Below are 27,428 nucleotides of genomic sequence, written 5' to 3'. Positions count from 1 at the left end.
CTATATCAAAGTAGACCCATTGGAAGCATAGCCCCAACCATTGTTCACAATCTTATGGACAAAATTCACAATTTCTTTTTTTTTTTTTTTTTTTTGAGATGGAGTCTTGCTCTGTCGCCCGGGCTGGAGTGCAGTGGCACGATCTTGGCTCACTGCAAGCTCTGCCTCCCGGGTTCAAGCCATTCTCCTGCCTCAGCCTCCCAAGTAGCTGGGACTACAAGTGCCCGCCACCACGCCAGGCTAATTTTTTGTATTTTTAGTAGAGACGGAGTTTCACCGTGTTAGCCAGGATGGTCTCGATCTCCTGACCTCGTGATCCGCCCGCCTCCGCCTCCCAAAGTGCTGGGATTATAGGAGTGAGCCACTGCGCCCGGCCAAAATTCACAATTTCTGGCACATACACACTAACTGGTTAAAACATCCAGAGAGAGGACGTTCAGAATTTCCACATATTTGTGGAACTCCCCATCCCAGAACTTGGGCAGTTTGGAGAAAATGAAATTGTCAATCACCTGACTCCAGAATGTGGAATCCAGTAACTCAGAAAGCAAATCCTTGGCCTCTTCCAACAATCCTTGCACACAGCTGTTGACTTCCTCTCCAGCAAGTCTGCACTACACAGCTTTCTCAAGCGATTCTGTGTCAAGCTTCATTATGTGCTGAATTCATTATAGCATCTGCTTTTTATCAGGATCTGTGGTCTCATTGAATTTTACTAAAAATGGCTTCAGGGCAGTGTGAACATTCCCCAGGAGCTGTGCCATCTGGGACTTCTTCTCCCTATACTCCTCAACAAGTAGTTCTTATCATCAATGTCCCTAATGTTCTTGCAATAAAGGACATCACATTTGAAGTAATCCTTCATCACTCTTCTCAAGATAATGAAAGAGATGTAGGACCTGGCGTGCCCTGTGGGACATACATCTTAGATGGTTGGCCTGGACCATGTCACCTTTCTCCCATCTTGAGGTACAAATGTGTCCTTGCTCCCAGTGAGGCTGTTGCAAAGGTGAAGCTTACGTGGCTTGGCTGAGCCCAGTAGAAAGGGACCATGGAGGCCATACTCTCTGGCCTTTATCCTGCTCCCCGGAGGAACCTGCCGTGGCTGGGAATCCCAGGCCCACAGCCACGGCAACAGATACTTTCCCTTTTTCTTCTTTTTCAATCTGCTTACTTTTTAAGTATTTTTCTTGATGTATTACACAGGCTAGGACCTCCAGTACAATTCTGAATAGAAGTTGTGAGAATAGCTATCTTCACCCTTGTTCCCAATCTTAGAAGAAAGCATTCATCTTTCACCATTAGGTGTGATGAGAGCTGTAGTTGTTTTTTAGATGCCTTTTATCCAGGTGAGGGAGTTCCCTTCTATTCCTAGTGTGATAAGAGTTTTAATTGTGAATGAGGTTGAATTGTTAATATATATTATGGGGAGATTTTTTGTTTGCTTGTTTGAGACAGGGTCTTGCTCTGTCACTCAGGTTGCAGTGCAATGGTGCCTTCACAGTTCACTGCAACTTTGATCTCTGGGGCTTATGCAATCCTCCCACCTCAGCCTCTTGAATAGTTGGGACCAAGCGCACACAACCACACCTGGCTGATTTATTTTTTTCAGTAGAGATGAGGCCTCCCTTTATTGCCCAGGCTGGTCACAAACTCCCGAGCTCAAGCAATCCTCCTGCCTGAAGTGCTGGGATTACAGTTATGAGCCACCTCGCCTGGCTGAGTGTTGAGTTGTGTCACATACTTTTTCTGTTTTTTTTTTTTTTTTGGTTTTTTTGTTTTTTGTTTTTTGTTTTTTTAGACAGAGTCTTGCTCTATCGCCCAGGCTGGAGTGCAGTGGTGTGATCTCAGCTCACTGCAACCTATACCTCCCAGGTTCAAGCAATTCTTCTGCCGTAGCCTCCTTAGTAGCTGGGATTACAGGCACATGCCACCATGCCCAGCTAATTTTTTGTATTTTTAGTAGAGATGGGGTTTCACCATGTTGGCCAGGCTGGTCTTGAACTCCGACCTCGTGAATTGCCCACCTCGGCCTCCCAAAGTGCTGGTGTTACAGGCGTGAGCCACTGCACCTGGCCTGTTGTTATTGTTGTTTTTCCTTTTTTTTTTTTTTAGACAGATCCTCATTCTGTTGCCTGCCCAGGCTGGAGCACAGTGGCATAGTCTCGGTTCAGTGAAGCTTCTGCCTCCCAGGTTCATGTGATTCTGCTGCATCAGCCTCCTGAGTAGCTAAGATTACATACAGGTGCACCACCACACCCAGCTATTTTTTTTTTTTTTTTTTTTTTGTACTTTTAGTAGAGATGGGGTTTCGCCATGTTGGCCAGGCTGGTCTCAAACTCCTGACCTCAAGTGATCCACCTGCCTTGGCCTTCCAAAGTCCTGGGATTACAGGCGTGAGCCATGAGGCTGGCCTCACATGCTTTTTCTATATCTGTTGAGATACTTACATGGGTTTTATCATCTGTTTGATCAAATTACCCTTGAATTCCTGGAATAAAGCCCACTTGATCATGACGTATTATCCTTTTTATATATTACTGAATTCAATTTGTTAAAATTTTGTCTAGAATTTTTTCCCATCTATGTCCATGAAGTATATTAGTAGGTAATTTTATTTTCTTGTAATGCCTTTGTTTAGTTTAAGTATCAGGGTACTTACTACTAGACTTAGGAAATGTCTTGAGAAGTGTTACTTTTTCCTCAATTTAAAGAAAGTTTATAGATTTTTTTTTTCTTAAATGTTTTCTAGAATTCACCAGTGAAGCCAAATGTTCTGGTGTGTTCTTTGAGGAAAGATTTTTAAATTACAAATTTAATGTTTCAAGTAAATATGGGACTGTTTTAATTTCTTCTACAGTAAGAATTGTACTCCGTGTCTTTCAAGGAATTTGCCCATTTCATCTAAGTTTTAGAATATGTGGGCATAAGTTGTTTATAATAGTCCCTTATTATCCTTCTCACAGCTGAAGTATCTGTGGTAATGTCCCCTTTTGAATTTCCCTTTCATTGTTAATTTGAGTCTTCTTTTTTTCTTGATCAGTTGAACTAGTTTATCAACTTTGTTCATCTTTTCAAAGATCCAGTTTTAAGGCCAGGTGCGGTGGCTCATGCCTGTAGTCCCAGCACTTTGGGAGGCTGAGGCAGACAGATCACCTGAGGTCAGGAGTTTGAGACCAGCCTGGCCAACATGGGGGAACTCCATCTCTACTAAAAATACAAAAATTAGCTGGGTATGGTGGGACATGCCTGTAACTCCAGTTACTTGGGAGACTGAGGCAAGAGAATCACTTGAACCTAGGAGGTAGAGGTTGCAGTGAACCGAGATCGTGTCACTGCACTCCAGCCTAGGTGACAGAGCAAGACTCTTTCTAAAAAAAAAAAAAATTAGCTGGGCATGATGGCTCATACCTGTAATCCCAGCACTTTGGGAGGCTGAGGTGGAAGGATCACTTGAGGCCAGGAGCCTGGGCAACATAAGTGAGACCCTGTTTCCATAACAACAAAAAACAGTTAGCCAGGTAGATGGCATGTGCTTGAATTCCCAGCTACTGAGGGGATGGGGGGCTGTGGTGGGAGAATCACTTGAGCTAGGGAGTTTGAGGCTGCAGTGAGCCATGGTCAGGCCACTGCACTCCAACCTGGGCAACAAAGCAAGACCCTGTCTCAAAAAAAAAAAAAAAAAAAAAAAAAGGCCGGGCGCAGTGGCTCATGCCTGTAATCCCCTGGCTAATTTTTGTATTCTTTGTAGAGGCAGGAGATTTGCCATGTTGCCCAGGCTGGTCTCAAACTCCTGGGCTCAAGCAATCTGCCCGCCTTGGCCTCTCGAAGTGCTAGGATTACAGGCGAGAGCCACTGCACCTGCTCTCTTTGTCCATTTTCTATTTCATTAATTCTACTCTTTATGATTTCCTTCCCATTTACTTTGGGTGTATTTTGCTCTTTTTTTCTAGTTTCTTAATATAGAGGCTTAGAACACTGCTTTTAGGCACTTCTTATCCAAAGTAACCAATTAAAACTATATATTACTCTCTAATTTATTAGCACCATTTTAGATGTGTCTTATAAATTTTTGCTTATTGTGTTTTTATTTTCATTCAGTAATAAATATTTTCTATTTTTCAGTGCTCTTTCTTTCTTTCTTTCTTTTCTTTCTTTTCTTTCTTTTTGAGACAGAGTCTTACTCTGTCACCAAGCCTGAAGTACAGTGACGCCATGTTGGCTTACTGCAACATCCACCTCCCAGATTTAAGGGATTCTCCTGCCTCAGTCTCCTGAGTAGCTGGGATTACAGCCATCCACACTGGCTAAATTTTGTATTTTTAGTAGAGATGGGGTTTCCCTATGTTGATCAGGCTGGCCTCGAACTCCTGACCCCAGGTGATCCACCTACCTTGGCCTTGCAAAGTGGGATTATAGGCGTGAGCCACCATGCTCAGCCATCAATGCAATTTCTTCTTTAACTCTTGGGTTACATGGAAGTATACTGCTTAATTTCTCAGTATGTAGGGATTATCTAGATATTTTCTTTTTCCTCTTTAATTAATTAATTATTTTTCCAAGACAGGGTCTTACTCTGTCACCCAGGCTGAGTGCAGTGGTACGATCTCAGCTCACTGCAACCTCCACCTCCCAGGTTCAAGCAATTCTCCTACCTCCGCCTCCCGAGTAGCTGAGATTACAGGCATGCGCCACCACACCCGGATAATTTTTGTATTCTTAGTAGTGATGGAGTTTCACCATGTTGGCCAGGCTGGTCTCAAACTCTTTACCTTGTGATCTGCCCCGCTTGGCCTCCCTAAGTGCTGGGATTACATTACAGGCGTGAGCCACTGCGCCTGGCCCTCCTCTTTAATTTAATTCTGTCATGCTCAGAGAATATATTTTGTATAATTTCATTCCTTATAAGTTTATTGAGATTGTATATGGCTTAGAATATGGTCTATATTTGTGAATGTTCTATGTACCCTTGAACAAGATATGTATTCTGCCAGTGCTGGGTATCATGTTTTGTAACTGTATATCAGGTTAAGTTATTTAATAGTATTATTTAAATATTTTATATACTTATTGGTTTTGTATCTCCTTGTTCTGTCAATTAGTAAGAGACAAGTGTTGAAATCTGCAACTGAAATTGTAGATTTGTCTATTTTGTCTTTCAGTCTGTCAGTTCTTTTTTCATGTACTTTGAAGCTCTATTACTTGGTGTATGCATATTTAGTTATGTCTTCTTGATGACATAAACTTCTCATCATAAAATGTCAGTCTTTAGTTCTGCTTATAATCCTTTCTCCTGAAGTTCACTTTGCACAAATCGATACATCCATTTCAGCTTTTATCATGATTAGTGTTTGCTTCATATATATTATATTTTTTCTATTCTTTTACTTTTAACCTACCTATGCATTATATTTAGAGCTTATTTAGGTAGACTTTTTACATAGTCTGACATCTCTGCCTTTTAATTGGAGAGTTTGGGCCATTTTTATTTAATATAACTATAAATATGGTTGTATTTAAATACACCATCTTGCTCTTTGTTTTCTATTTGTCCCTACTGTTCTTTGTCCCTTTTTCCTTGTTTTTTCTTTTTTTACTTCTTTTTTAATTCATAAAATACTTTAATGATTTTATTTTATCCCTACTTTTGGCTTATTAGCTCTATCTGTATTTTACTTTTGAATGATTGCTCTAGAGTCTACCATGTACATCTTTAAATTATCACAGTCTAACTCCAAATAATGGTATAAAACTTCACATAGGCCAGGTGTAGTGGCTCACACCTATAATTTCACACTTTGGGAGGCCGAGGCAGGCGAATCACTTGAGGTTAGGATTTGGAGAACAGCCTGGTTAACGTGGTGAAACCCCATCTCTACTAAAAATACAAAAAGTAGCTGGGTGTGGTGGTGCATGCCTGTAATCCCAGCTACTTGGGAGGCTGAGACATGAGAATCACTTGAATCCGGGAGGTGGAAGTTGCAGGGAGCCGAGATTGTGCCACTGCACTCCAGCCTAGGCAACAGAGTGAGACTCTGTCTCAGAAAAACAAAACAAAACAAAACAAAAAACAAACAAACAAAAAAAAACACACAGAAAACCAACTTCACATAGTTAACAAGAACCATGAAGGTTCTGAGGTAATGTTCTACTTGCAAGCATACAAATTAGCCTGCCACAATTTTACGCTAGTAGAAGATTCAAGATTTTTTTGTCTGCTTCTATTGATGGTATAAAAAGTAAAGAGAAAAAAAAGACTCTGAACTTGTGCATCCTGGGTCAAAGACAAAGAACCTTATAACTCATACCACAGTCAGTAGTCAGTGGATGCTAAACATACAGTGAATTTGCATTCCAGTCAATGAACCCTGGGCTTAGGAAACCCCAGTCTTTTATAAGGGTCTGCAAACATATCTTCTCAAGTTTTGCCCTTGAGGGACAAATGCAAGTGGCTTTATTATTTTCCTCGGAAGGTTGTTCTTCACAGTGTTTTTACATTTCTCAACCAATTCCTCTGTTTGAATGTTGTGTGTACGTGTAAACACATACTCTCAGCAGACCAAACTGAAGTGTAATACCTCTGGTGGGCTAAGGTCACATTTCTCAGGCTCCTTGTGAAGAATTTAGGACGCAGCTGATAGATGCCAGCCACACCAAACTGGCCTCTGTGGTAGGCCTGAGACCATTTGCTTCATTTCTTAGTTCTGCTGTTTGCTGCTATAAGGCCTTGGCTACACTGTGAATATTCCCTAGACCTTGATTTTCCTAGAAGTTAGCTGGGCATAATAAATAATGCTTGTATTTTCTCAGCATCTTTTCATCACTTGAAAATTTTAAGAAGTTTTTGTACTTATTGAAGGGCTCTTTTAGACTTATTTAGACAAATTTTCTTTGATCCTATGTCTCTCTTGTGTACACATAAAAAACAAATACAAGCAAAATAAATTGGTTATGGCTCCCCTAAGACTTCTCCACAATTAGAGTCTGGTTCTTCTGAATCACCATGACTCAGCATTGTTGATGTCTGTGTTTTTTTGACACAAGATTGTATACTCAGTGTTAGCAAGAGGTTGAAGAGGCAGCATTTCTTTTTCTTTTCCTTTTTTTTGAGACTGAGTCTTGCTCTGTTACCTAGGCTGGAGTGCAGTGGCATGATTTGGCTTCCTGCAACCTCTGCCTCCCAGGTTCAAGTGATTCTCCCACCTCAGCCTACCCAGTAGCTGGGATTACAGGCGTGTGCCACCATGTCTGGCTAATTTTTTTTTTTTTTTTGTATTTTTAGTGGAGATGGAGTTTTACCATGTTGGCCAGGCTGTTCTTGAACTCCTGACCTCAAGTGATCTGCTCACCTCGACCTCCCAAAGTGCGGGGATTACAGACATGAGCCACTGTGCCCGGCCAGGATTTCTTAATAGGACACTTCATATTTTGCCTTTGCAATTTTCTCCCTAACGAGTAACACTGATTTTGCAAGTGCAAGCAATAAAAGTGTCTCAGAACTGCTGCATGGTTGAATGATTTGAAGATGTTAAAGTAGGAAAAATCAGGGTTTTTGAATTGGAAAATATAGTATGGAATGTATTTTTCCTCATGTGATGTGATGATCAATAAATAACCTGCCTTCTGTTTCTTCATAGTCCTTTGTGATATAGGTCCTTTTATCATCTCTTTATTTTTGGGGTTTGAAACTAAATCTCAGAAAGCTAAGGCCGGGCGCGGTGGCTCAAGCCTGTAATCCCAGCACTTTGGGAGGCCGAGACGGGCGGATCATGAGGTCAGGAGATAGAGACCATCCTGGCTAACACGGTGAAACCCCATCTCTACTAAAAATACAAAAAACTAGCCGGGCGAGGTGGCGGGCGCCTGTAGTCCCATCTACTCCGGAGGCTGAGGCAGGAGAATGGCGTGAACCCGGGAGGCGGAGCTTGCAGTGAGCTGAGATCCGGCCACTGCACTCCAGCCCAGGAGACACAGCAAGACTCCGTCTCAAAAAAAAAAAAAAAAAAAAAAGAAAGCTAAAGAAACCTGTGCAAGCCGCTGGAGGAAGGGTTAGTACCCAGCTATGTCTGACTCAAAGCCATCCCCTTTATATTTCTCTTCCTAAGCCTCCATTCTGACTTTTTTTTTTTTTTTTTTTTTTTGAGATGGAGCTTCACTCTTGTTGCCTAGGCTGGAGTGCAATGTGCAATGGCTGTTTCGGCTCACTGCAACCTCCACTTCCTGGGTTCAAGTGATTTTCTCACCTCAGCCTCCTGAGTACTAGGATTACAGGCACCCACTACCATGCCCAACTACTTTTTGTAGTTTTAATAGAGACGGGGTTTCACCATGTTGGCCAGGCTGATCTCGAACTCCTCACCTCAGATGATCCTCCTGCCTCGGCCTCCCAAAGTGCTGGGATTACAGGCGTGAGCCACCGCGCCTAGCCATTTCTGACTCTTTAAAATTTTTTATTTTGCCCTTGGGGATTAGTAGGCCTTGGGCACTCCGTTTCTCCAAGCCATACCAGCTTGGGGAACGGAATATAATTACATCATAAAGAGCATGAATAAAACAGTGTTTCTCTGACTCAGTCTCTTCCACGGAATTGCAGGAATCTTGGAGCCACTCAAATCCCTCTCAACCAGCTTAGGGAATCCCCAAGGGATCTCACATGTGATTCCCAATTAGTCCACCTGACCCTTCCTCAGTCAGTTTCTGTCCCTCGCTTGTCCTGTGGGCCTAAAGCCAGCGGTCACATATTCCCTGGGGAGGGCTTTCATCCTGTGCCCTCATAGGATCGAAACCGTCTCCACACACGAGGGGCTCTCCTGCTGCTCCTCACCCGCAGGGCTGGGTCCTTGGAACAGCCTTGTAGGGTGTATTTCTCTTCTGAGAGAAGCTTTTCTGACCTTTATGAAAAATGATTCTCCCTCCTTTAGTCTTTCTGTCTCTGGCCTAGCCCCCCACACCCACTCCAAACCCTCCAGACACGCTTAGATGTACAGCAATTAATAGCTGAGGTAGCTTAGGACTAAGCTCTTGGTCAAGGGATCCCCCAAAGACAGGCCTTGTCTCCCTGTATTAGTTTTATTTGTTATTAAAAAAAAAAAAAATTAGAGATAGGGATCTCACCACGTTGCCCAGGCTGGTCTCAAACTCCTGGGCTCAAGCAATCCTCCTGCCTCAGCTTCCCAAAGTGTTGGTATTCCAGGCATGAGCCACCATGCCCAGCCACTGTATTAGTTTTCTATTGCTATAGTAACAAGTTACCACAAATGTAGTTTCGTAAAACAACACCTAGTTATTATCTAACAGCTCTGTGGATCAGCAGTCTAGGGAAGCTAGGCTGGGTTTTCTGTTTAGGGTCCTCATAAGGCTGAAACCAAGGTGTCAGCAAGACTAGGCTCTTATCTGGAGGTTCTAGGGGAGAATCTACTTCCAAGCTCATTCGGGTTGGTAGAACTCAGTTTCTTGCGATTGTAGGACTGAGGATCCTGTTTCCTCCCTGGTGGTCACTTGGCGGTATCTTTACTCCTAGAGGCTGCCTTCATTCTTTCTCATGCTTTTCATGTCCCCACCCGTCCCAGCAACAGTGAGTTGAGTACCCCTCATGCTCTGAATCTCTGGTTTCCTCCTCCTCCTCCTCCCCCTTCTTCTTCTTCTTCTTCTTTTTTTTTCCCTCTTGTTGAGATGGAGTCTCACTCTGTTACCCAGGCTGGAGTGCAGCGGCACTATCTTAGCTCACTGCAACCTCCACCTCCTGGGTTCAGGCGATTCTCCTGCCTCAACCCTCAGCCTCCTGAGTAGCTGAAACTACAGGCATGAGCCACCACGCCTGGCTAATTTTTGTATTTTTGGTAGAGACGGGGTTTTGTCATGTTGGGCAGGCTGGTCTTGAACTCCTGGCCTCAAGTGATCCACCTACCTTGGCCTCCCAAGGGGAACTTGGGGGTCCTGCTGTCTGACACCAGGAATTAAAGTGGAGAGTTAAAATTCTGGAGAATTTAATTTTGAAATTTTTGTCTTTTTTTTTGAGACAGAGTCTCACTCTCTCAGCCAGGCTGGAGTGCAGTGGCGCGATCTCGACTCACTGCAACCCGTACCTCCCAGGTTCAAACGATTCTCCTGCCTCAGCCTCCCAAGTAGCTGAGATTACAGGCATGCACCACCACACTTGGCTAATTTTTGAATTTTTAGTAGAGGTGGGGTTTTACCATGTTGGCCAGGCTGGTCTCAAACTCCTGACCTCAGGTGATCTGCCCACTTTGGACCCCCAAAGTGCTGGGATTACAAATGTGAACCACTGCGCCCAGCCCTGAAAATATTCTTTACTCAGAAATAGATAGAAGAAAGTATGTTACCTCCCTTGTGGGAGGTAAATGCCTTCAAGTCTTCAGCTCTTGCAGGTGGTAGTCTTCAGAGCGTGGTTCTCTTCGGTGTGAGGGAGGCTTTGGGTGCTGCGTGCAGGTGCTGGGGAAGAGGGACAAAATGGCACATAAGCCTGGGCAGAATGAGTATGCTTAGGTCCAGGAAGCTGGGTTGACAGATGCAGGCTTTTCTCAGGTGGGCTTTCAGCCAGTGCTTTGGGAAATCTCAGAGACAGAGGCTGTGTGGCTGAAAATAAATCCACACACATCTGGTCAGGTCTATTTTGTGTGGGGGTCTACCACATTCAGGACCTCACCAAACCTCAGAGAAACCCCTCTAGGTGGGTTATAGAGGCTTCATTTTACAGATGAGGAAACTCAGGCTCAGAAATTGAATGATATGTTCAAAGTTACACACTGAGGCACAGAGGCAGGACTGGAGCCTGCTCTTCTGTCTTGTAGTTCAATGCTCTTTCTGTTTTTGTAGTTGCCTCCTGGGTTGGAGGTAGGAAGCCCTGGTTTGTCCCTGATGTATTAGGTGATGGTAGAAGCTCCTCTACTTGTTATTCAAGTCCTAGCCTACCTCTTTCCTCAGTCTATACTAATCTCTTGTTTCTTCTGAATTCCTACAACATTCATTTATTCATTCATTCTGAACTCAATACATACTTATTGAGTGCCTATGACCTACTAGGCACTGTGCCAGATGCGGATACAATAGATGAACAAGACAGACATGGTCCATCTCTCAGTGGCTTACAGAACTGCCTTCACTCTTGGGGAAGACAGACAATTGTATCAGTAACAACGGTGAAGTGTGATGAGTGTTGGGATGGGGAAATCGAGGATGCTATGGGATTACCAGGGTGTAGGTTCTGACTATTCTAGTGATGTAAAGGATGTTTCCTGGGAGGTGGCATTGAACCTGAGACCTGAAAGATGAGACGAAATTCGCCAGACCAAGAGAGTAGGCAGGTGATCCATGCAGAAGGAATGCGCTATACGAAGACTAGGAGGCAAGACAGTCCCTGGACACAGCTCAGGAAATCAGAAAAACAAACCAAAACAAAAAGGTCTGTCTGGGATGTTTTTTGACACCAACCAATTCCCCGACACCAGCTGGGTACCCAGCAATTCAATTCAATTCTGACACTACCTACCCAGAATTAGTGTGAACTCCACAGCTTCAGGGCTCAGTTGCACAAGACTGCCCCCACTTCAGTCTTCAGCCCCAAATCTCAGACCACCTGTACTTCTGACCAACTGGCGGTAAATCAGGGGTTCCCATGAACCCCTCCTCAGGTTTGTTAATTTGCTAGAATGGCTTGCAGAACTCAGAAAGGCACTTTACTTACAGTTAAGTTTTTATTATAAAGGATATCCTAAAGCATACAAGTGAACAGCCAGATGAAAAGGTACATAGGCCAGGTCTGCGAGAGTCCTGAGTGCAGGAGCTTCTGGCCTTGGGTAGGTGGGGTGCATTCACCAACTCAGAAGCTCTCAGAAGCTTCCCGTTCAAAAGTTGTATAGAGGCCAGGCGAGGTGGTTCACACCTGTAATCCCAGCACTTTGGGAGGCCGAGGCAGGCAGATCACTTGAGGTCGGGAGTCCAAGACCAGCCTGGCCAACATGGCAAAATGCTGTCTCTACTAAAAATACAAAAATTAGCTGGGCATGATGGCGGGCGCCCATAATCCCAGCTACTCGGAAGGCTGAGGCATTAGAAACTCTTGAGCCTGGGAGGTGGAGGTTGCAGTGAGCTGAGATTGTGCCACTGTACTCCAGCCTGGATGACAGAGCGAGACTTCATCTCAAAAAAATAAAAAGGTGTATAGAGCAGTGGCTCATGCTTGTAATCCCAGCACTTTATGAGGCCAAGATGGGAGGTTCACTTGAGGCAAGGAGTTCAAGACCAACCTGGGCAACACAGTGAGACCCTGTCTCCATACAAAAATAAAGGTAGGCCGGGCGCAGTGGCTCACGCCTGTAATCCCAAAACTTTGGGAGGCTGAGGTGAGCAGATTACCTAAGGTTGGGAGTTCGAGACCAGCCTGACCAACATGGAGAAAACCCGTCTCACTAAAAATACAAAAAATTAGCCGGGTGTGGTGGCGCATGCCTGTAATCCCAGCTACTTGGGAGGCGGAGGCAGTAGAATCACTTGAGGTGGAGGTTGTGGTGAGTTGAGATCATGCCATTGCACTCCAGCCTGGGCACCAAGAACGAAACTCCATCGCAAAAATAAATAAATAAATAAATAAATAAATAAATAAATGTAAAAATATTACCCTAGTGTGGTGGCACATACCTGTAGTTCCAGGTACTCAGGAGGCTGAGGAGGGAGGATCTCTTGAGTCCCAGAGTTTAACAAGGCTAAGAGTGAGCTAGGATCATGCCACTGCACTGCAGTCTGGGTGACAGAGTGAGACCCTGTCTTTAAAATAAAATTAAGGCTGGGCGTGGTGGCTCACACCTGTAATCCTAACACTTTGGGAGGCCCAGGCACACAGTTCACTTAAGGTCAAGAGTTCAAGACCAGCCTGGCCAACATAGTGAAACCCCGTCTCTAGTAAAAATTCAGAAATTAACTGAGTGTGGTGGCATGTGCCTATAGTCCCAGCCACTACAGAAGCTGATGCAGGAGAATTGCTTGAACCCAGGAGGCGGGGGTTGCAGTGAGCCAAGATCATGCCACTGCACTCCAGCCTGGGCAACAGAGTGAGACTCTGCCTCAAAATAAGTAAATAAATAAAATAAAAATAGTATCAAAAGTTTTATAGAGCTCTATCTCCAGGCCCCCCTTCTCCACTTCGAGGTCAGTGGGTGGGGCTGAAAGTTTCCATTCTCTTTTTTTTTCTTGTATGTTATTCCAATGAAAAGTTTCCATCCTCTTTTACAGGGTGGCACTCTGTTGCCAGGCTGGATGATCACAGCTCACTGTAGCCTTGACCTCCTGGGCTCAAGCGATCTTCCCATCTCTCAGCCTCCCGAGTAGCTAGGACTACAGGGTATGCACCAGCACGCCCGATTAACTTTTTTTTTTTTTTTTTTTGAGACAGAGTCTTGATCTGCTGCCCAGGCTGGAGTGCAGTGGCATGATCTTGGCTCACTGCAAGCTCTGCCTCCTGAGTTCATGACATTCTCATGCCTCAGCCTCCCGGGTAGCTGGGACTATAGGCGCCTACCACCATACCTGGCTAATTTTTTGTGTTTTTAGTGGAGACAGAGTTTTACTGTGTTAGCCAGTATGGTCTTGATCTCCTGACCTTGTGATCTGCCCGCTTCAGCCTCCCAAAGTACTGGGATTACAGGTGTGAGCCACCGCACCTGGCCTAATTTTTGTATTCTTTTGCAGAAATGGGTTTTTGCCATGTTGCACAGACTGGTCTCGAACCCCTGGGCTCAAGCGATCTGTCCACCTCAGCCTCCCAAAGTGTTAGGATTACAGGTGTGAGCCACTGCGCCCAGCCAAGTTTCCATCCTCTAATTACTTAGTCTTTCTGGTGCCAGTCCCATCCTGAGGCTCTACCCTAACTCACCTCATTAGCATAAACTCAGGTATGATGGAAAGGGGCTCCTAATAAATTACAAAAGGTACTCCTATCTTTCAGGAAATTCCCAGCTTTTTAGGAACTCTGTGCCAAAAACCAGGAACAAAGGCCAAGTATTTATTTTATTATTACCACAGTCTATAAGGAACAGAGAGTTTCAGGCAGCAAATGGCAAGAGATGAGGTCTCAGAGATTAGAGGACCAGGCCAAAAAAGAAAGAAGTTAAAAAATCTCAAAAAAAAAAAGAATTTCTACTTTCCATTAGGGCAATGGGGAACCACCAAAGGTTTAAGTAGGGGAGTGACTGTGATTTGATTTGCATATCATAACAATTACTTTTGTGTCCTTGTGATGAAAGGGGCTAGGTGCGGTGGCTCATGTCTGTAATCCCAACATTTTGGGAGGCCGAGGCAGATGGATCATTTGAGGTCAGGAGTTTGAGACCAGCCTGGCCAACACGGTGAAACCCTGTCTCTACTAAAAATACAAAATTTAGCCAGGTGTGGTGGTAGGCGTCTGTAATCCCAGCTACATGGGAGGCTGAGGCAGGAGAATTGCTTGAACCCGGGAGACAGAGGTTGCAGTGAGCCAGGATCGCGCCACTGCACTCCAGCCTGGGCGACAAAGCGAGGTCTCAAAAAAAAAAAAAAAAAAAAAGAACTAATTAAAGGGACAAAGTTGGAAGCTGTTGTGGTAATCTGGGTGGAGACAATGAGGGCCTTGGAGATAATCATGAAGATGGAAAGAAGTGGCTGGGGCTGTGAGAAGGTAGAACTGGTCTACCTTTGATTTTGGATGCCCTGTGATCTCTATCATTCTTCCAGCAGTGAATTGTGCTGTACCTTAAGACGTTTGTTTTTATATTTATTTCTACTTCTTCAATGCTGTTGTCTTTTCGTGCATTTCTATCTTGTCTCTCCAGCATTCCTTGAGATCAGAGATTGACTCTCACGCCCAATCCATATTTAGTTGTTTGATTCTTTGGACCTTAGCTTCCTCATTGCTAACTTGGGGAATCCATGCCTTTCCTGCTTTGTAGGGTTATTTTGAAGATCCAGCATCTGGTCAGATAAGGTAGTGAAGAAGCTTTAAATAGCATGCAGATGCAATTGATTATTATCATCAAGAAATTACCTGTTTGCATTAGGTAAGCACTACCCAGAGTGTAGTCTGGTCAGAATGCAGGCAGAAAAGAGAAGTAAGAAGTTGAGGTACCCTCTCTTGTCTGGTTGATTATTAAGTTATGACTGAAGTTCAATCAATAATAGCCAAATAATATTGACTTTAGCCAGAGAGAAATCTGGAGAAAATGTTTACCCTCATAATAGACAAAAATTGGAAACCAGTGGTTTCAGGTATCTACTGGTGTAATTCAAACACCTCAACTCTACATGAGATTGGTTTGAACCCCATCCCAAAATCTAGGGGAAGCCCCATGCCTTCTGCAAGATTTCTGTGAATTCCCTGGGCTTAGGTTTCTCAGCGTCATCTCTGGCTCTAAATTTCCTTATTTGCTGTCTTGTGGCCAAACCTCTATCCCAGAATTGCCCCAGAAGTTGAACATAGCCCTTTCTTTATTGATGCCTACCTACCCTGCTTCCACAGGGCAGCTTGTGTCATAGACATTTATTGGAGATTTGGGGAATGGATTACATTGGAGAGAAGAGTTGGATTGCAAAACTTCAGTCCAGAAAATTTAAAATATAAACTTATATCTAAGAGCTTCCCCAGTTTCCCACCTACTAGGGCTTTAGTTTCTAACCACATTGCTTAGCTTTCTTTTTTCCTCCCTCCTTTGTTCTTCCTTATCCCCAGATTCCTGTTCATTTCTTACACAGAGCTATTTGGCGACCTTTGTTTTTTCTCCTCCCAGCTCATGTCTTCAGGGCCTCACCTTTTACCCCCAAGGGGCCTATCAAGGTATTTCCCCAAACAAAGACACTTCCTTCCCTAAAAGGAACTCTGGGACCAGCTGATAAAATAATAACTTCTCTTCTTTTCTACTGCAATGACAAGGTTGCCAAACTGTGCCTGTTCTTCGGGAACTCCAACATTAACTGGGCCTTCTGGCCCATGGGAAAAGTAACCAGTCGGCAATCCTTGTGACTTAGGATGCACCCAAGATCTCATTGAATTTAATGCTTGCAAGTTTGGGGGGAAGGCTGGGAAGTTAGGATTAACCCATTTTATGATGGGCAAAAGTGGGGCTTAGAAATAGTCTAGCAACAACTGGATGAATGAGCTTTTGAGCAAGAACTTGAACCCAAATCTGAGCTCACTCAATTTTCTCTTTCTTGGGAGTCTTTATGAAAATGGAAAATGGCCCTTGCTTGTTAGTCAAGTCAGCTGTTTTGACAATGAACTTGGTGCCCTGGTGCAGAAGGTCAAAAGAGACATGAGCAATGTGGCAGATAGGTTGTACTAAGTGCTGGGAGGAAAAGATAAGCTGTCAGTAGAAGCTTATCTTTTCAGCTTCAACATCAGAACATTTCTGTGTTGAGACAGAAATGTTGTCTCCCCAAGATAACCATCTTGAGGCTGTTAGGCAGGGCTCTGGCTAAGGAGGAATCCAGCAGGACTGCTTTGGGAGCCACTTCTTAAGGCTCCTCTGTCATGCCTTTCCCTCATGCCTTCCCCTGTCCCCTTCCCTACACCCTTTCCTCCTTTAAGGCCTAGTTCCCACGGCCTCTGGGAAGCCATCCCTGGCAGCCACACCTGGGTTAAATCCTCTGTCCTGGAAATCCTGTAGGGAATTATTCTCTACTTTGCACCATTAGCAAGTTCTAGACCAGTGGCTTTCAAAGTTTGTTGATTGCAACCCATAGTGAGAAACATATTTTATTTTGCATCTCTGTATGTATAACACACCACTTTCTCTTTCTCTTACACACACACACACACACACACAGAGAGAGAGAGAGAGAGAGAGACAGAGAGAGAGAGAGAGAAATATTGTGTGTGCACTATTAAAAAATGTTTCAAATTTCATCTGGTCATTCTGATGCTTTAAAACCTCCTGAGGGTTTCCATTGTATAAAAAGTACATTCCAAGTAAATAGCCTGATTATAAGGCCCTTTGCTGACTGTTCTACTCGCCAGCCTTCTCGTTGGCTTCAGAAACTCAAAGCCCTTTGGGATTCTCCCCACATGCCAGTTGCCTCCTTTCTCTCACTTTGCACATGCTGTTCCTCTGACTGCAGTGCTGTTATTCCTCTTCGAAGTGATTAGAAAACTGCTTTCACTTTAGGAACTCAGATGACCTGTCACCACAAGGTCTGTCCTCTGTCTTCTGCATTTTGATTGCTCTGATCTAGTACTCATCACACTGAATTGTAATTACTGATTTACATGTCTGCATCCTTCTGTAAACCAAGCCCCCAGGTCCAGTGATTTGTATATCTCAGTTGGTTTTATATCACTGGCACCTACTGTAGTGTCATTGTCCAGCAGATGTTCGTTGAAAATTAGGCCGGACGCGGTGGCTCAAGCCTGTAATCCCAGCACTTTGGGAAGCCGAGACGGGCGGATCACGAGGTCAGGAGATCGAGACCATCCTGGCTAACACTGTGAAACCCCGTCTCTACTAAAAAAATACAAAAAAAGTAGCTGGGCGCCGTGGCGGGCGCCTGTAGTCCCAGCTACTCCGGAGGCTGAGGCGGGAGAATGGTGTGAACCCGGGAGGCAGAGCTTGCAGTGAGCTGAGATCCGGCCACTGCACTCCAGCCTGGGCGACACAGCGAGACTCCGTGTCAAAAAAAAAAGAAAAAGAAAATTAGCAAAAGGGCACTTTTTCTCCAGTTCCATATTATCATTAATTAAAATTCTTCCATTCCATATGGTCTTAATAGCTCTGGCCATTTATATATATGTGTGTGGTGCAAGGAGTGGGAGAGGGTAGATTTTGGAAGTAGTCACAGTTGATTCTACAGTTCCTGGTGTACCTCCTCTCACTCAGCCAGTAGTTTTCATTGCTAGAGGGAGGATCATGATTCTGATAGCTGGAATACACAAATAAATAAACAGTCAGTGTCCAGCTTTTGAGTTTTTAAATAGATTTGCAAAAATTCATGGCTGAGACAGTGAAGTCTTAAAAGCCAAGGCTTTTGTTTATTTTTATCTAATTTTTTTTGAGACAGTGTCTTGGTCCTGCTGTGTCACTTAGGCTGGAGTGCAATCACGGTTCACTGCAGCCTCCACCTCCTGGGCTCAAGGGATCCTCCTGCCTCAGCCTTCTGAGTCGTTGGGACAACAGGCATGTACCAGCACACTTGGCAAATTTTTTACATTTTTGTAAATATGGGAGTCTTGCTATGTTGCCCAGGCTAGTTTCAATCTCCTGGGCTTAAGCAATCCTCCTGACTCGGCCTCCCAGTGTTGGGATTACAGGTGTGAGCCACCATGCCTGGCCAAGGCTTTCGATTTGAAGAGAAGAAAGGGCACAATGCCAGAGAAAGCAGGTCATAAGGTTTATGCCACAAGTGGCAGATTGGGAAGAAAATGAGTGAAGAGACAGTGTACCTCACCTTATGCAAGTTTAGGGATTGGAGCCACCTGGGGTGGAGTGGGAGGAGATCAGTGGGTGGAACCAGATCAGGAGGGATCAGGTAGGCAAGGCAGAGTCAGCAACAAGAGGATCAGGGAAAGGCTGAGCATCTGCTGCCACAGTGGCCTGTGCTGGGATCCCTATGAGGCATGCCTCGCATTGTGGGGCTGTTTGGTGGTGGCTGGGCCTTCTGGTCAGGACCCTACCTGTCAAGTGTCCAACAGAAGTGACACCTGGCCAGCCCTGTCTGCTCACCCCATCCAACTACCCTCCAAAGGGACAGTGGTGATGTGGGAGGAAAAGCCGTGGCATTCCTGGTGAACTGAACAGAATAAGCCTGAGATTTCATCCTGAGGGACACAGTCGTGGCAAATCCTAAACTTTTACATACTTTTTTTTTTTTGAGACGGAGTCTCGCTCTGTTACCCAGGCTGGGGTGCAGTGGCCAGATCTCAGCTCACTGCAAGCTCCGCCTCCCGGGTTTACGCCATTCTCCTACCTCAGCCTCCCCAGTAGCTGGGACTACAGGCGCCCGCCACGGCGCCCGGCTAGTTTTTTGTATTTTTTTAGTAGAGACGGGGTTTCACCATGTTAGCCAGGATGGTCTCGATCTCCTGACCTCGTGATCCGCCCGTCTCGGCCTCCCAAAGTGCTGGGATTACAGGCTTGAGCCACCGCGCCCGGCCAACTTTTACATACTTTTAAAATGTCTTTAAAATTAAAGAATACCTTCCTCTCTTATCCTGTTACCCTGAGATAATCACTGCTAATTAGCTCAGTCCTTCCAGACATTTCTCTCTGCATCGAATATGAATTTTAATTATAAACCAGACTGGAACCTCTCTGAGACCAAGAACTACATCTTATTCTAGCACCCAGGACAATACTTGATGCAGAAAAGGCATTTGATAAATATTTGATAAAATAATTTTGAATGAAAACTGTGTCAAAATTCCAGTAGGCAAAGAAAAATAAGCTGTTTTCATTATTTCATTATTATGAATGACTTTCAGACAGCTATGTGAATTTCAGGCCGGTGGGGGATACGCTAGAATCGGAGACGGCTGGTGGGTAGGGGATTTAGAATCACTTGGATCACACTGCTAAGAAGCTCTAGGGCCTGCCAGGTCTTTCAGTGATTAAAAAATCCCAACAAGCTATCTCTTTTCTGTCTTCCTCTCTCCTTCCTTTTTTCCTTCCTTCCAATAGAGATGTTGACCAGGCTGGTCTGGAATTCCTGGCCTCAAGCAATCCTCCCACCTTGGCTTCCCAAAGTGCTAGGATTACTGGGATTGTAGGCATGAGCCACTTTGCCCCGCACCCAACATGCTTTCTAAGACCAGCCCTTCCTCTCTCAGGTAGCCAAAGGACATTTGTTAAGCAAGCTGTGGCCAGCATTGCTGTTGTTGGTTTACAAGGGGATTACAGAACACGGTCTCTATCTTTGGGGAGTGCCCCATTAGACAGTGGGGGTAGGTCATCTCTGTCCCAGTTCTGGTTCCATTTCTGAGAGTTCTCCTAACCTGTCCTCCTCTTCCTCCCTCTTCCCTGTTGCCTCCCTGTCCCCTCCTCCCACCCACCCCTCAGATCAAGGTCAGTTTCTTATCTCAGCAAGCTCTCTTAAGTCTGCCATAACTACTGTCCCAGGCTGGGCCACTCCTATCTCCTACCCAGACAACCCACCAGCCCCCACCATTTCCTGGCTTGTGTTGCCTTCCAGTCCCTTCCACTGAAGCAGCCAGAGGGAGGTGTCCACTCCTGATTCAAGCCCTTCCTTAGCTCCGCATGGCCTGGGGTGGAGTCCAGCCTTCTGGGGCAAAAATTTAGGGCTTCCCGGGTCTGGCCCTGGCCTCTTCCTCTGTGTCCTGGGCTATTCCCATGCCTGGGAAGCAGAGACCCTGGACGACTGGTCCTGTTTGTCTCATCAGGAGCTTCCTGGAGGCTGTGTGGGCTGGAGCAGTAAGCCCCAGGCTGGGCTGGGCTGTGCTTGACTGAGCTGCAGAGGTCTGGCCTGGACACCTGCTGCCCCCACCCCTGGTTTTTTGCCCCCCATTCACTTTCCAGCTCTTCCTTGTACCACCCCCTCAGCCCAAGCCTCATCAAATGCAGACTCTCCAGGCAGAAAGGGACCCTCCCTGTCACTGTTCCTGTAGGGAAACTGCTCAAGGTCACAGAGCAGGTCAGAGGCTGCCTGGGTAGGGTGAGAACACCCAGACCAAGCCTCTTTCCTGTGCTTCAGGGAAGACCAGGCAGGGTCTCCACAGTCCCAGAGGGAGGAAGGCGAGGTGCGTGCCCTCCTCTGGCTGCGCCTTGGAAACAGTTGGTCTCTGGGCTGCCCTCCTTCAAGCCTCCCTTCTCCACTTGGGGTGCTTTGATTCCTGGCTGTTCTGTGTGCCTGCTTTGCCATGAGGCCTCAGTGCCTATGGTTGGATCATTAATTCTGGAGTGAGTGGGAGGTGCAAAAGGGACCCAGTTTAGAAAAAATGGGCTTGATAGAAAGGCCATAATCTGCCACCTGCTGGTTGGATTCAAGTTTCTACAAACTCCTGGTCTTTGAATCTTGCTGTCATCACTGTGACCTTGAAATCCAAGATCTCTGCTCAGTGTCCCTACCTCCCTCCTCTCACTCAAGACCCACCGTCTTTCGTTGTTCCCATGTCCCCTTCACTGGATCCATTCTCCTGATTCACACCTGCATCCCAATCCCAGGGGGATTTGCACATGGAGATGGTTCTGGCAAGGGCAATGCTTAACCCAAAGAAACTGTGTGCTAATGGAGGGGATTCTGGGCAGCGTGACAAGCCAGATGCAAGGGAGGGGCTCTGGGACAGGAGCTTGCTAGAACTCCTTTCACCCGATCTCTAGACACTCACCTTCTTTCTCTGAGTAAGACTGACCCATTTGTGCTTGTTACTGAATTAAAATTCCAAGGAAAGACAGGCTGCAGGTTGTTCCCAAATAGGAAACACACATACACAGAGAATGAGGAGCCTCTGCCAACATCCCAGGCAGGCCTCTTCCCCTCCCTGCACCATAGCGCTACAGTCCCTGTGCAGGCTGACCAGGGGGAGGAGAAGGATCTGGTAATGTTTCCTGTGGCCAAGGTAAGTGCCTCTGCTCCAGGCAGCCCCCATCACGGCAGCCCTTCCAAGCAGGAAGGCTGGGGGGCGGGGGCCTGGAGGTGGGAGTGTTTTCAACATGAAGTCATTTCCCACAGTGAAGAAGCAGCCACGTTCTGCACGGTCCACTGGCAGTCTGGGATGTTTGCCCAGCACCAGGAGAGAGTCTAAAAATGCCCAAGCCCATCTTGGGATCTCAGGAGGCTGGCTGGAAGACAACCCAGGAGTTGTTCAATCCCAGAACAAACTGCCCACTCCACCCTGAACCCAGCCTGGGGTGAAGCTCTTCCCAGCCTCCAAGGGCCCCAGGTCCTGCTGGATGATACGATGTCTATACATAGATCACTGACTGGAGCCCCTCAAGAGCAGGGCTTGTTCTTTCTCACATCATGGTTCCCAGCACCTGGTCCTAAATAGATGCAGCTACTTGGTATGTGTTAAACTGAGTTGAAAATTCGATTAGGTGTCGGGGTGGGATAAAGAGTTGTAGGCACGCGCAGAAGGATACTCTTGCTGATGGTAAAGGCATTAGGGACATCTCCATAGAACAGAAGGGTCTGAAGTTTAGCCTAAGATATCCTTACTTGGGGAAAAGAAGGGAGCAGACACCTGGTAGGGAGCGTGGCAGTGAGTACAGGTTCAAAGAGCCATGAACGGCATTCTCCTACATCATTATGATAATTAAAGCAATGTGTTGGACTAGGCAGTGTAATTGGCAATGTGTAACTGGCAGAGGGGCCAGTGTAACAGACTAGGCGTGGAATATATAACATATGAAGAAATTAAGGATACACAGCCAGCCAATGGGGAATTGATGAGTTAATCAACAAATGCAGTTGGGAAAATGGGCTAGTGGGGAGACAGAAAGCAAGTTCGAGCCCGACCTTAGACAGTGTACCATAATAAATAATGATAAACAGCTGCCCCGTTGGGCTCAGAATCGGAGATTAGGTGGGACAGAGGTACATATGAGACAGATCACCTTATCTATTCACCTGTTCCCTGAGCCCCAGCAAAAGTGATTTTCTGCACCCAAGTCCTGTAGGAAGCCGTTCTTTGCTTCTCTTTTCCCAATAAATGTCTTTTTTATTTTATTTATTTATTTAATTTTTATCACTCGTGCTAGACAATGGGTGGTCTTGGGGATTTGTCCCATCCTCTCAACTGCTGGTATAATGGAAACCTAGGATGACACACCAGGAAGGGACCCTAGAAATTGTCCCATTGCCTCATTTTATAGATGGAGAAAATGGGGCCCAGGGAGAAAAAAAAGCCTTACTCAATGTTGCACAACTAGTTGAGGGCAGGGCCAGGCCTGGACCACCCCTTCCCTGTGATCCTGCCCACTGTTCCTCTGCAGCCCTTTATCCTTTCCTCCTCACCCCTTTTCTAAGGCCCACACTGCTTTCCTCTGGCTCTTCTGAGTTTCCTGTGGTGTCCACACTGCCGGGTGCCTGTTCACTCTGCAGCCTGACAACTCTTATTTAAGATAAACTTGGACTACTGAGACAGTGAGGATGTCCAGCATCCCTGGTCTCAGAATGGGCCCCGGCCACCCTCCCAGAACAGACTCTGCCCAGCTCTGAGTCTGGCTGGGGACGGGGAACACAGACCTTCTCTGGCTCTGGCTCAGAAGATCCAGTCCCTGTGTATTTCCCCCACTACACTGGCTGAGTGACCTTGAACATGTCACCACTTTAGGCCTGACTGCTTTTCTTGAAAACAGGAATAATCGGACCTACCATTTAGAGCTGCTGTGAAGATCAAAGGAGTCAAGTGTGTGGAATCCTGCCTGATACACTGCAAGGCACCATTCCAGTGTAGAGTGTTGGTCTCACCCAGACCCCAACACGGGGCAGCATCTATTGAATAGTGGTAGAACAGTGGTTCTTAACCGGGAGGTGATTCTGACACCCCAGGAGACATTGGGCAACATCTGGGGACATTTTTGGTTGTCTCAGTTGGATAGGGGTTGCTATGACATCTGATTGTTGAAGGCCAGGGATACTGCTAAATATCTTACAATGTACAGGGCAGCGCCCACAGCAAAGAATTATTCGCCCCAAATGTCAATAGTGCTGAGATAAATGAAAGTGTGAAATTATATCTGTAGGTACAGACGTGGGTTGTCATTCCAGAAAGGCAAAGGAGCTGTGGGTGGGGAGCTGACCATCAAGGTACCATGGTGACCAAGAACAGGAACCACCGGGGTTAAATGAGACGGCTATGCCCAGGTTTCATAAGTTGAAAACATTTTATTTCAATTCTATCCTTGGGAGGCAGCATAAATAATCACAGAAGACCACAAAGGTCATTGGGGAAGAAAAAAAAAAGCTCCAGAAATGTGGGGAGGAGGAGATGAGTGCTGACACTGTCTAGCTGTGGGGTACGGGGTGAGGAGGCCCTACTGTAGCTGGCTGGGAGGATGGAGGTTCTTAGAGGAAAGGCCCAGCTCACCTGGAGGGGCTTGGGTAGCCCTGGCCTCTGTGGATGGGATTTTCCATAGGGCGGCCACGGGAAAAGCAGGTATGGCGTATAATGCATCTAGTAGATCCTAGCTAATGAAAGAAAAGAGTGGACACCCATTTCTCGATTTCCAGATCTCACCCCAAACTGTGACTCTTCTGAGAACAGTGTTTATAAACTCTTTGTGGGTAGTGGGAAATGAAAGGAGGAAAAAAGAAGGAATAAAAGAAAATGTGTACAAGATCAAATGAAACGTGACATCTCAGAGCTGCGTGACCTTGGGCCACTTCTCTCGGTTTCCTCATCTGCAGAAGGGAGTAGATGTGAGGCTCAATGAGATCCTATGTGTCAAAGGACTGCAGAAACTTTAAAGTGCTATACGGATGCAAGTGGCTGTGGTCATTCTACGTGCATAAGGCTGAAAGTGGCTGAGATAGTGGTGCTGAGACACACGCAGAGCATCCCTAGAAGCCATCAGACCCTGGTCTGCCTTCCCCAGGGCCAAGCTCCACCCTTCTCAGCCTCAGCTTCCAGGAGGACGAGGCCTCATCTCAGATGGAGTACCCTGGGGAGGGTGGTGGTGACAACCAAGGGTGGGGACCTGAAGGATCTAGGGGCACAGCGTGAGGGGCCTCAACTGGGCAGTGTGGCACATCGGCACTACTGGTGCTGGGTAGACGGTAGCAGTGGCTTCCAGTTCTCATTCTCCGCAGAGACTTGGGCACTGGTGAAGCCTATAATGGGATTGGCATCTTGATGCAGTGGGAAAGGCCCTGGCCTTGGGGTCTGAACACCCAGGGTCCTGGCTGTGGGTCCATTGTCGACCTGCTGGGTGACTTCATAAGTCACTTCCCCATTGTAACCCTCAGTTCTGTCATTTGTCAAATGGGGACACTAATCCCTACCCTGCCGGGCTCACAAATTGAACGGGAAAAGGGTGCGCAAGAGCTTTGAAGAGAATCATGGGGAAGGCAAGGGGTCATTATGGCCTTGGAGAGCAATCCTCTGAATTCCCTGAAGACAAGAGGGTGGGAAGGGAAGAGACGGAAAGAAGCCGGGCCGCTCGCTGCCCTCGTCGGGTGAGGCAGGCTTCTGGGGCTGCTGGGGGAAGAAGGGGTGGGACGAAAGAGGGATCACTGCAGCCTGCAGTCCAGCACTTACGCTGTGGTACCTTCAGTGATGCTGAGAGCTCCAGGTGGGAGTGCTGAGATGTCCTGGCAGCCCCCTTCACAGGGGAGAAGTCCAAGTTCTAAGTCTAGCTGAGATCCCGCTTCCCCCTTTGCTTCTTGGTCCACTGAGATACAGCCCCCGTCAACCCCAGAGTCTGTGGTCTTCACCCAGCTGAGGGGAAGCCTGGGTCCTGGGGTGGCAGGGAAAGGGGCTGCCGGCGGGGGTCTCCAGGAGAAGCTGGGGACTTTTATTAGCATGAGGTCAGGAGGTCAGAGGTTGGCTTCCAGTTCTTGAGGTGGTAGGCGGGGGTCCTCAGGCTGGCCCCCTCTCCTGTCCTGGCTCTGTCTCTGGGGTCACTGGTAAGGGAGAAGTTAAGGGACGAGTAGAAACGACGGAGAGATCGGCTTAGAAAACAGCCCAGCTGCGGAGCTAACAGTTCTTGGGGCTGTTGCGCAAGTTTTTCAGTTCCAGCTGGAGCTGCCGAATGCGGATGTCCTTCTGGGACAGCTCTTCTTTCAACCGTCGAATCTCATCCTGCTGCCGGAAGAACATTCGAAGGAGCTGGGGTGGAGGAAGAGAGGGGGCCAAGGAGGGCCCAGGAGAGAGCAGGTGAGACAAGGATTTCCCAGGTGAGTCTCCAGTTGCCTACTGCCCGTGCCCTCACATTCCCCCAGGCCTCCCACTGCTTGATCCACTTATTCTCCTCAGCCACTCATCACCACCGCACCTCTCCCATCTCTAGCTCAGTGCACAGCTCTTACTTTCCCTTGTGAGGCAGGAAACAAACAAAATCTGCGTCATTAACTGATTCAGGATCACTGAAAAAGGAGTGACCAAACAGTCCCGTTTTCCAAATATCCCAAGCTTGTCCCTTTCTGGGTCCTAACCTAATGCTTTTCTTTACCATTGTATTAATAGATGTATTAATTATTACATCTATAATAATATATAATAATAGATGTACAATAATATATAATAATAGATGTATAATAATACATAATAATAGATGCATTATTACATGTATTACATTATTATTGATAATTTACGTATTTATTTATTTTTGAGACAAAGTCTCACTTTGTCGTCCAGGCTGTAGTGCGGTGGCGTGATTTTGGCTCACTGCAACCTCCATCTCCTGGGTTCAAACGATTCTCCTGCCTCAGCCTCCCGAGTAGCTGGGATTACAGGCATGCACCACCATGCCTGGCTAATTTTTGTATTTTTAGTAGAGACTGGGTTTCACCATGTTGGCCAGGCTGGTCTCAAACTCCTGACCTCAAGTGATCCGCAAGCCTCAGCCTCCCAAAGTGCTGGGATTATAGGTGTAAGCTACCGCGCCTGGCTTGTGTTGATAATTTAGAACTTTCTAAAATGCTTTGTATTGTTCTCTTCTTAAGGAGGCTCAGGATGCAGAATGGAATCTAGCTTTTTTCCTACTGATGAGGAACTATGACAAGAATACCAAAGTTTGCACTGGTCAGGGATTCATGTACAGCTATCTTGGCAGATCTTCACCCCAACGACTCTCTAGCTTAACCTGCCTCCATTTCTCCTGTAAAACTTATTGACAGATGTCCACAAAACGCTGAGCCCTGGAAAGCAGCAGGCTCCTTGCGGCTCCTCTGCACACCTGAGTTGAATGTTACCCACAGTCAATTGTGTTTGGCCTCAAACTTTCTGGTGTGAATTACATTGTTATTGTAATTGCATAATTTAATGAAATATGATAAAAATTGATGAAATGAGCACAAAAACAGAGTTGTTGTTTCTATAAAAACTTAATTAAATGCTTTAGAAAATCTTGATAAAGGTGATGCTAAAAAAAATTGCAGCTGAATTAGGTGTGGAAGATGTAGCCCTAAAAGACTGGAGAATATTCTATATCTTGGCTGATGGTGGCTGCATGACTGCGTGTGTTTGTCAAAACTCTGAAACCGACACACTACAGAGGATGAATTTTACCATAGGCAAATTATACCTCAATGTCTCAAAAAAAGATGAGGGAAAACACTGTAAAAACTAGGACTTTGCTTTCAGATGGACTTTAAATTATTTTTCTACCTAAAAGAAATGGAAACCGGAAATGGGAGTTAAGGTGTGATTTGTGCGAAATACATTGCAGATTCCAACCAGGGAGGACCTCCTTGAAGAAAAGATCTTGGTCCTGCATCACAATATGCTAAATGAATGTATATGTTTTATTTTTATTATTTATTTACTTATTTATTTG

General features: G+C 46.0%; 1 protein-coding gene and 1 pseudogene across 6 annotated transcripts in view; both read right to left on the bottom strand.

The window, feature by feature from the left end:
* Positions 1-24,106, bottom strand: LOC111548280 (annotated as a pseudogene).
* Positions 23,802-27,428, bottom strand: part of CORO2B (coronin 2B) — a 216,252-nt gene continuing 212,625 nt past the window's right edge. For all 6 annotated transcript variants that reach the window (XM_023220661.1, XM_023220658.1, XM_023220660.1 and 3 more), the window contains one exon: positions 23,802-25,759. In XM_023220661.1, the coding sequence (XP_023076429.1) occupies positions 25,628-25,759 (132 nt within the window). In that variant the 3' untranslated portion in view covers positions 23,802-25,627. The remainder of the gene's footprint in view (positions 25,760-27,428) is intronic.

This window comes from Piliocolobus tephrosceles, chromosome 6 (assembly GCF_002776525.5).
Source record: "Piliocolobus tephrosceles isolate RC106 chromosome 6, ASM277652v3, whole genome shotgun sequence".
In the NCBI taxonomy this organism is placed as follows: domain Eukaryota; kingdom Metazoa; phylum Chordata; class Mammalia; order Primates; family Cercopithecidae; genus Piliocolobus; species Piliocolobus tephrosceles.
This window is presented reverse-complemented; position numbering and strand designations above follow the sequence as displayed.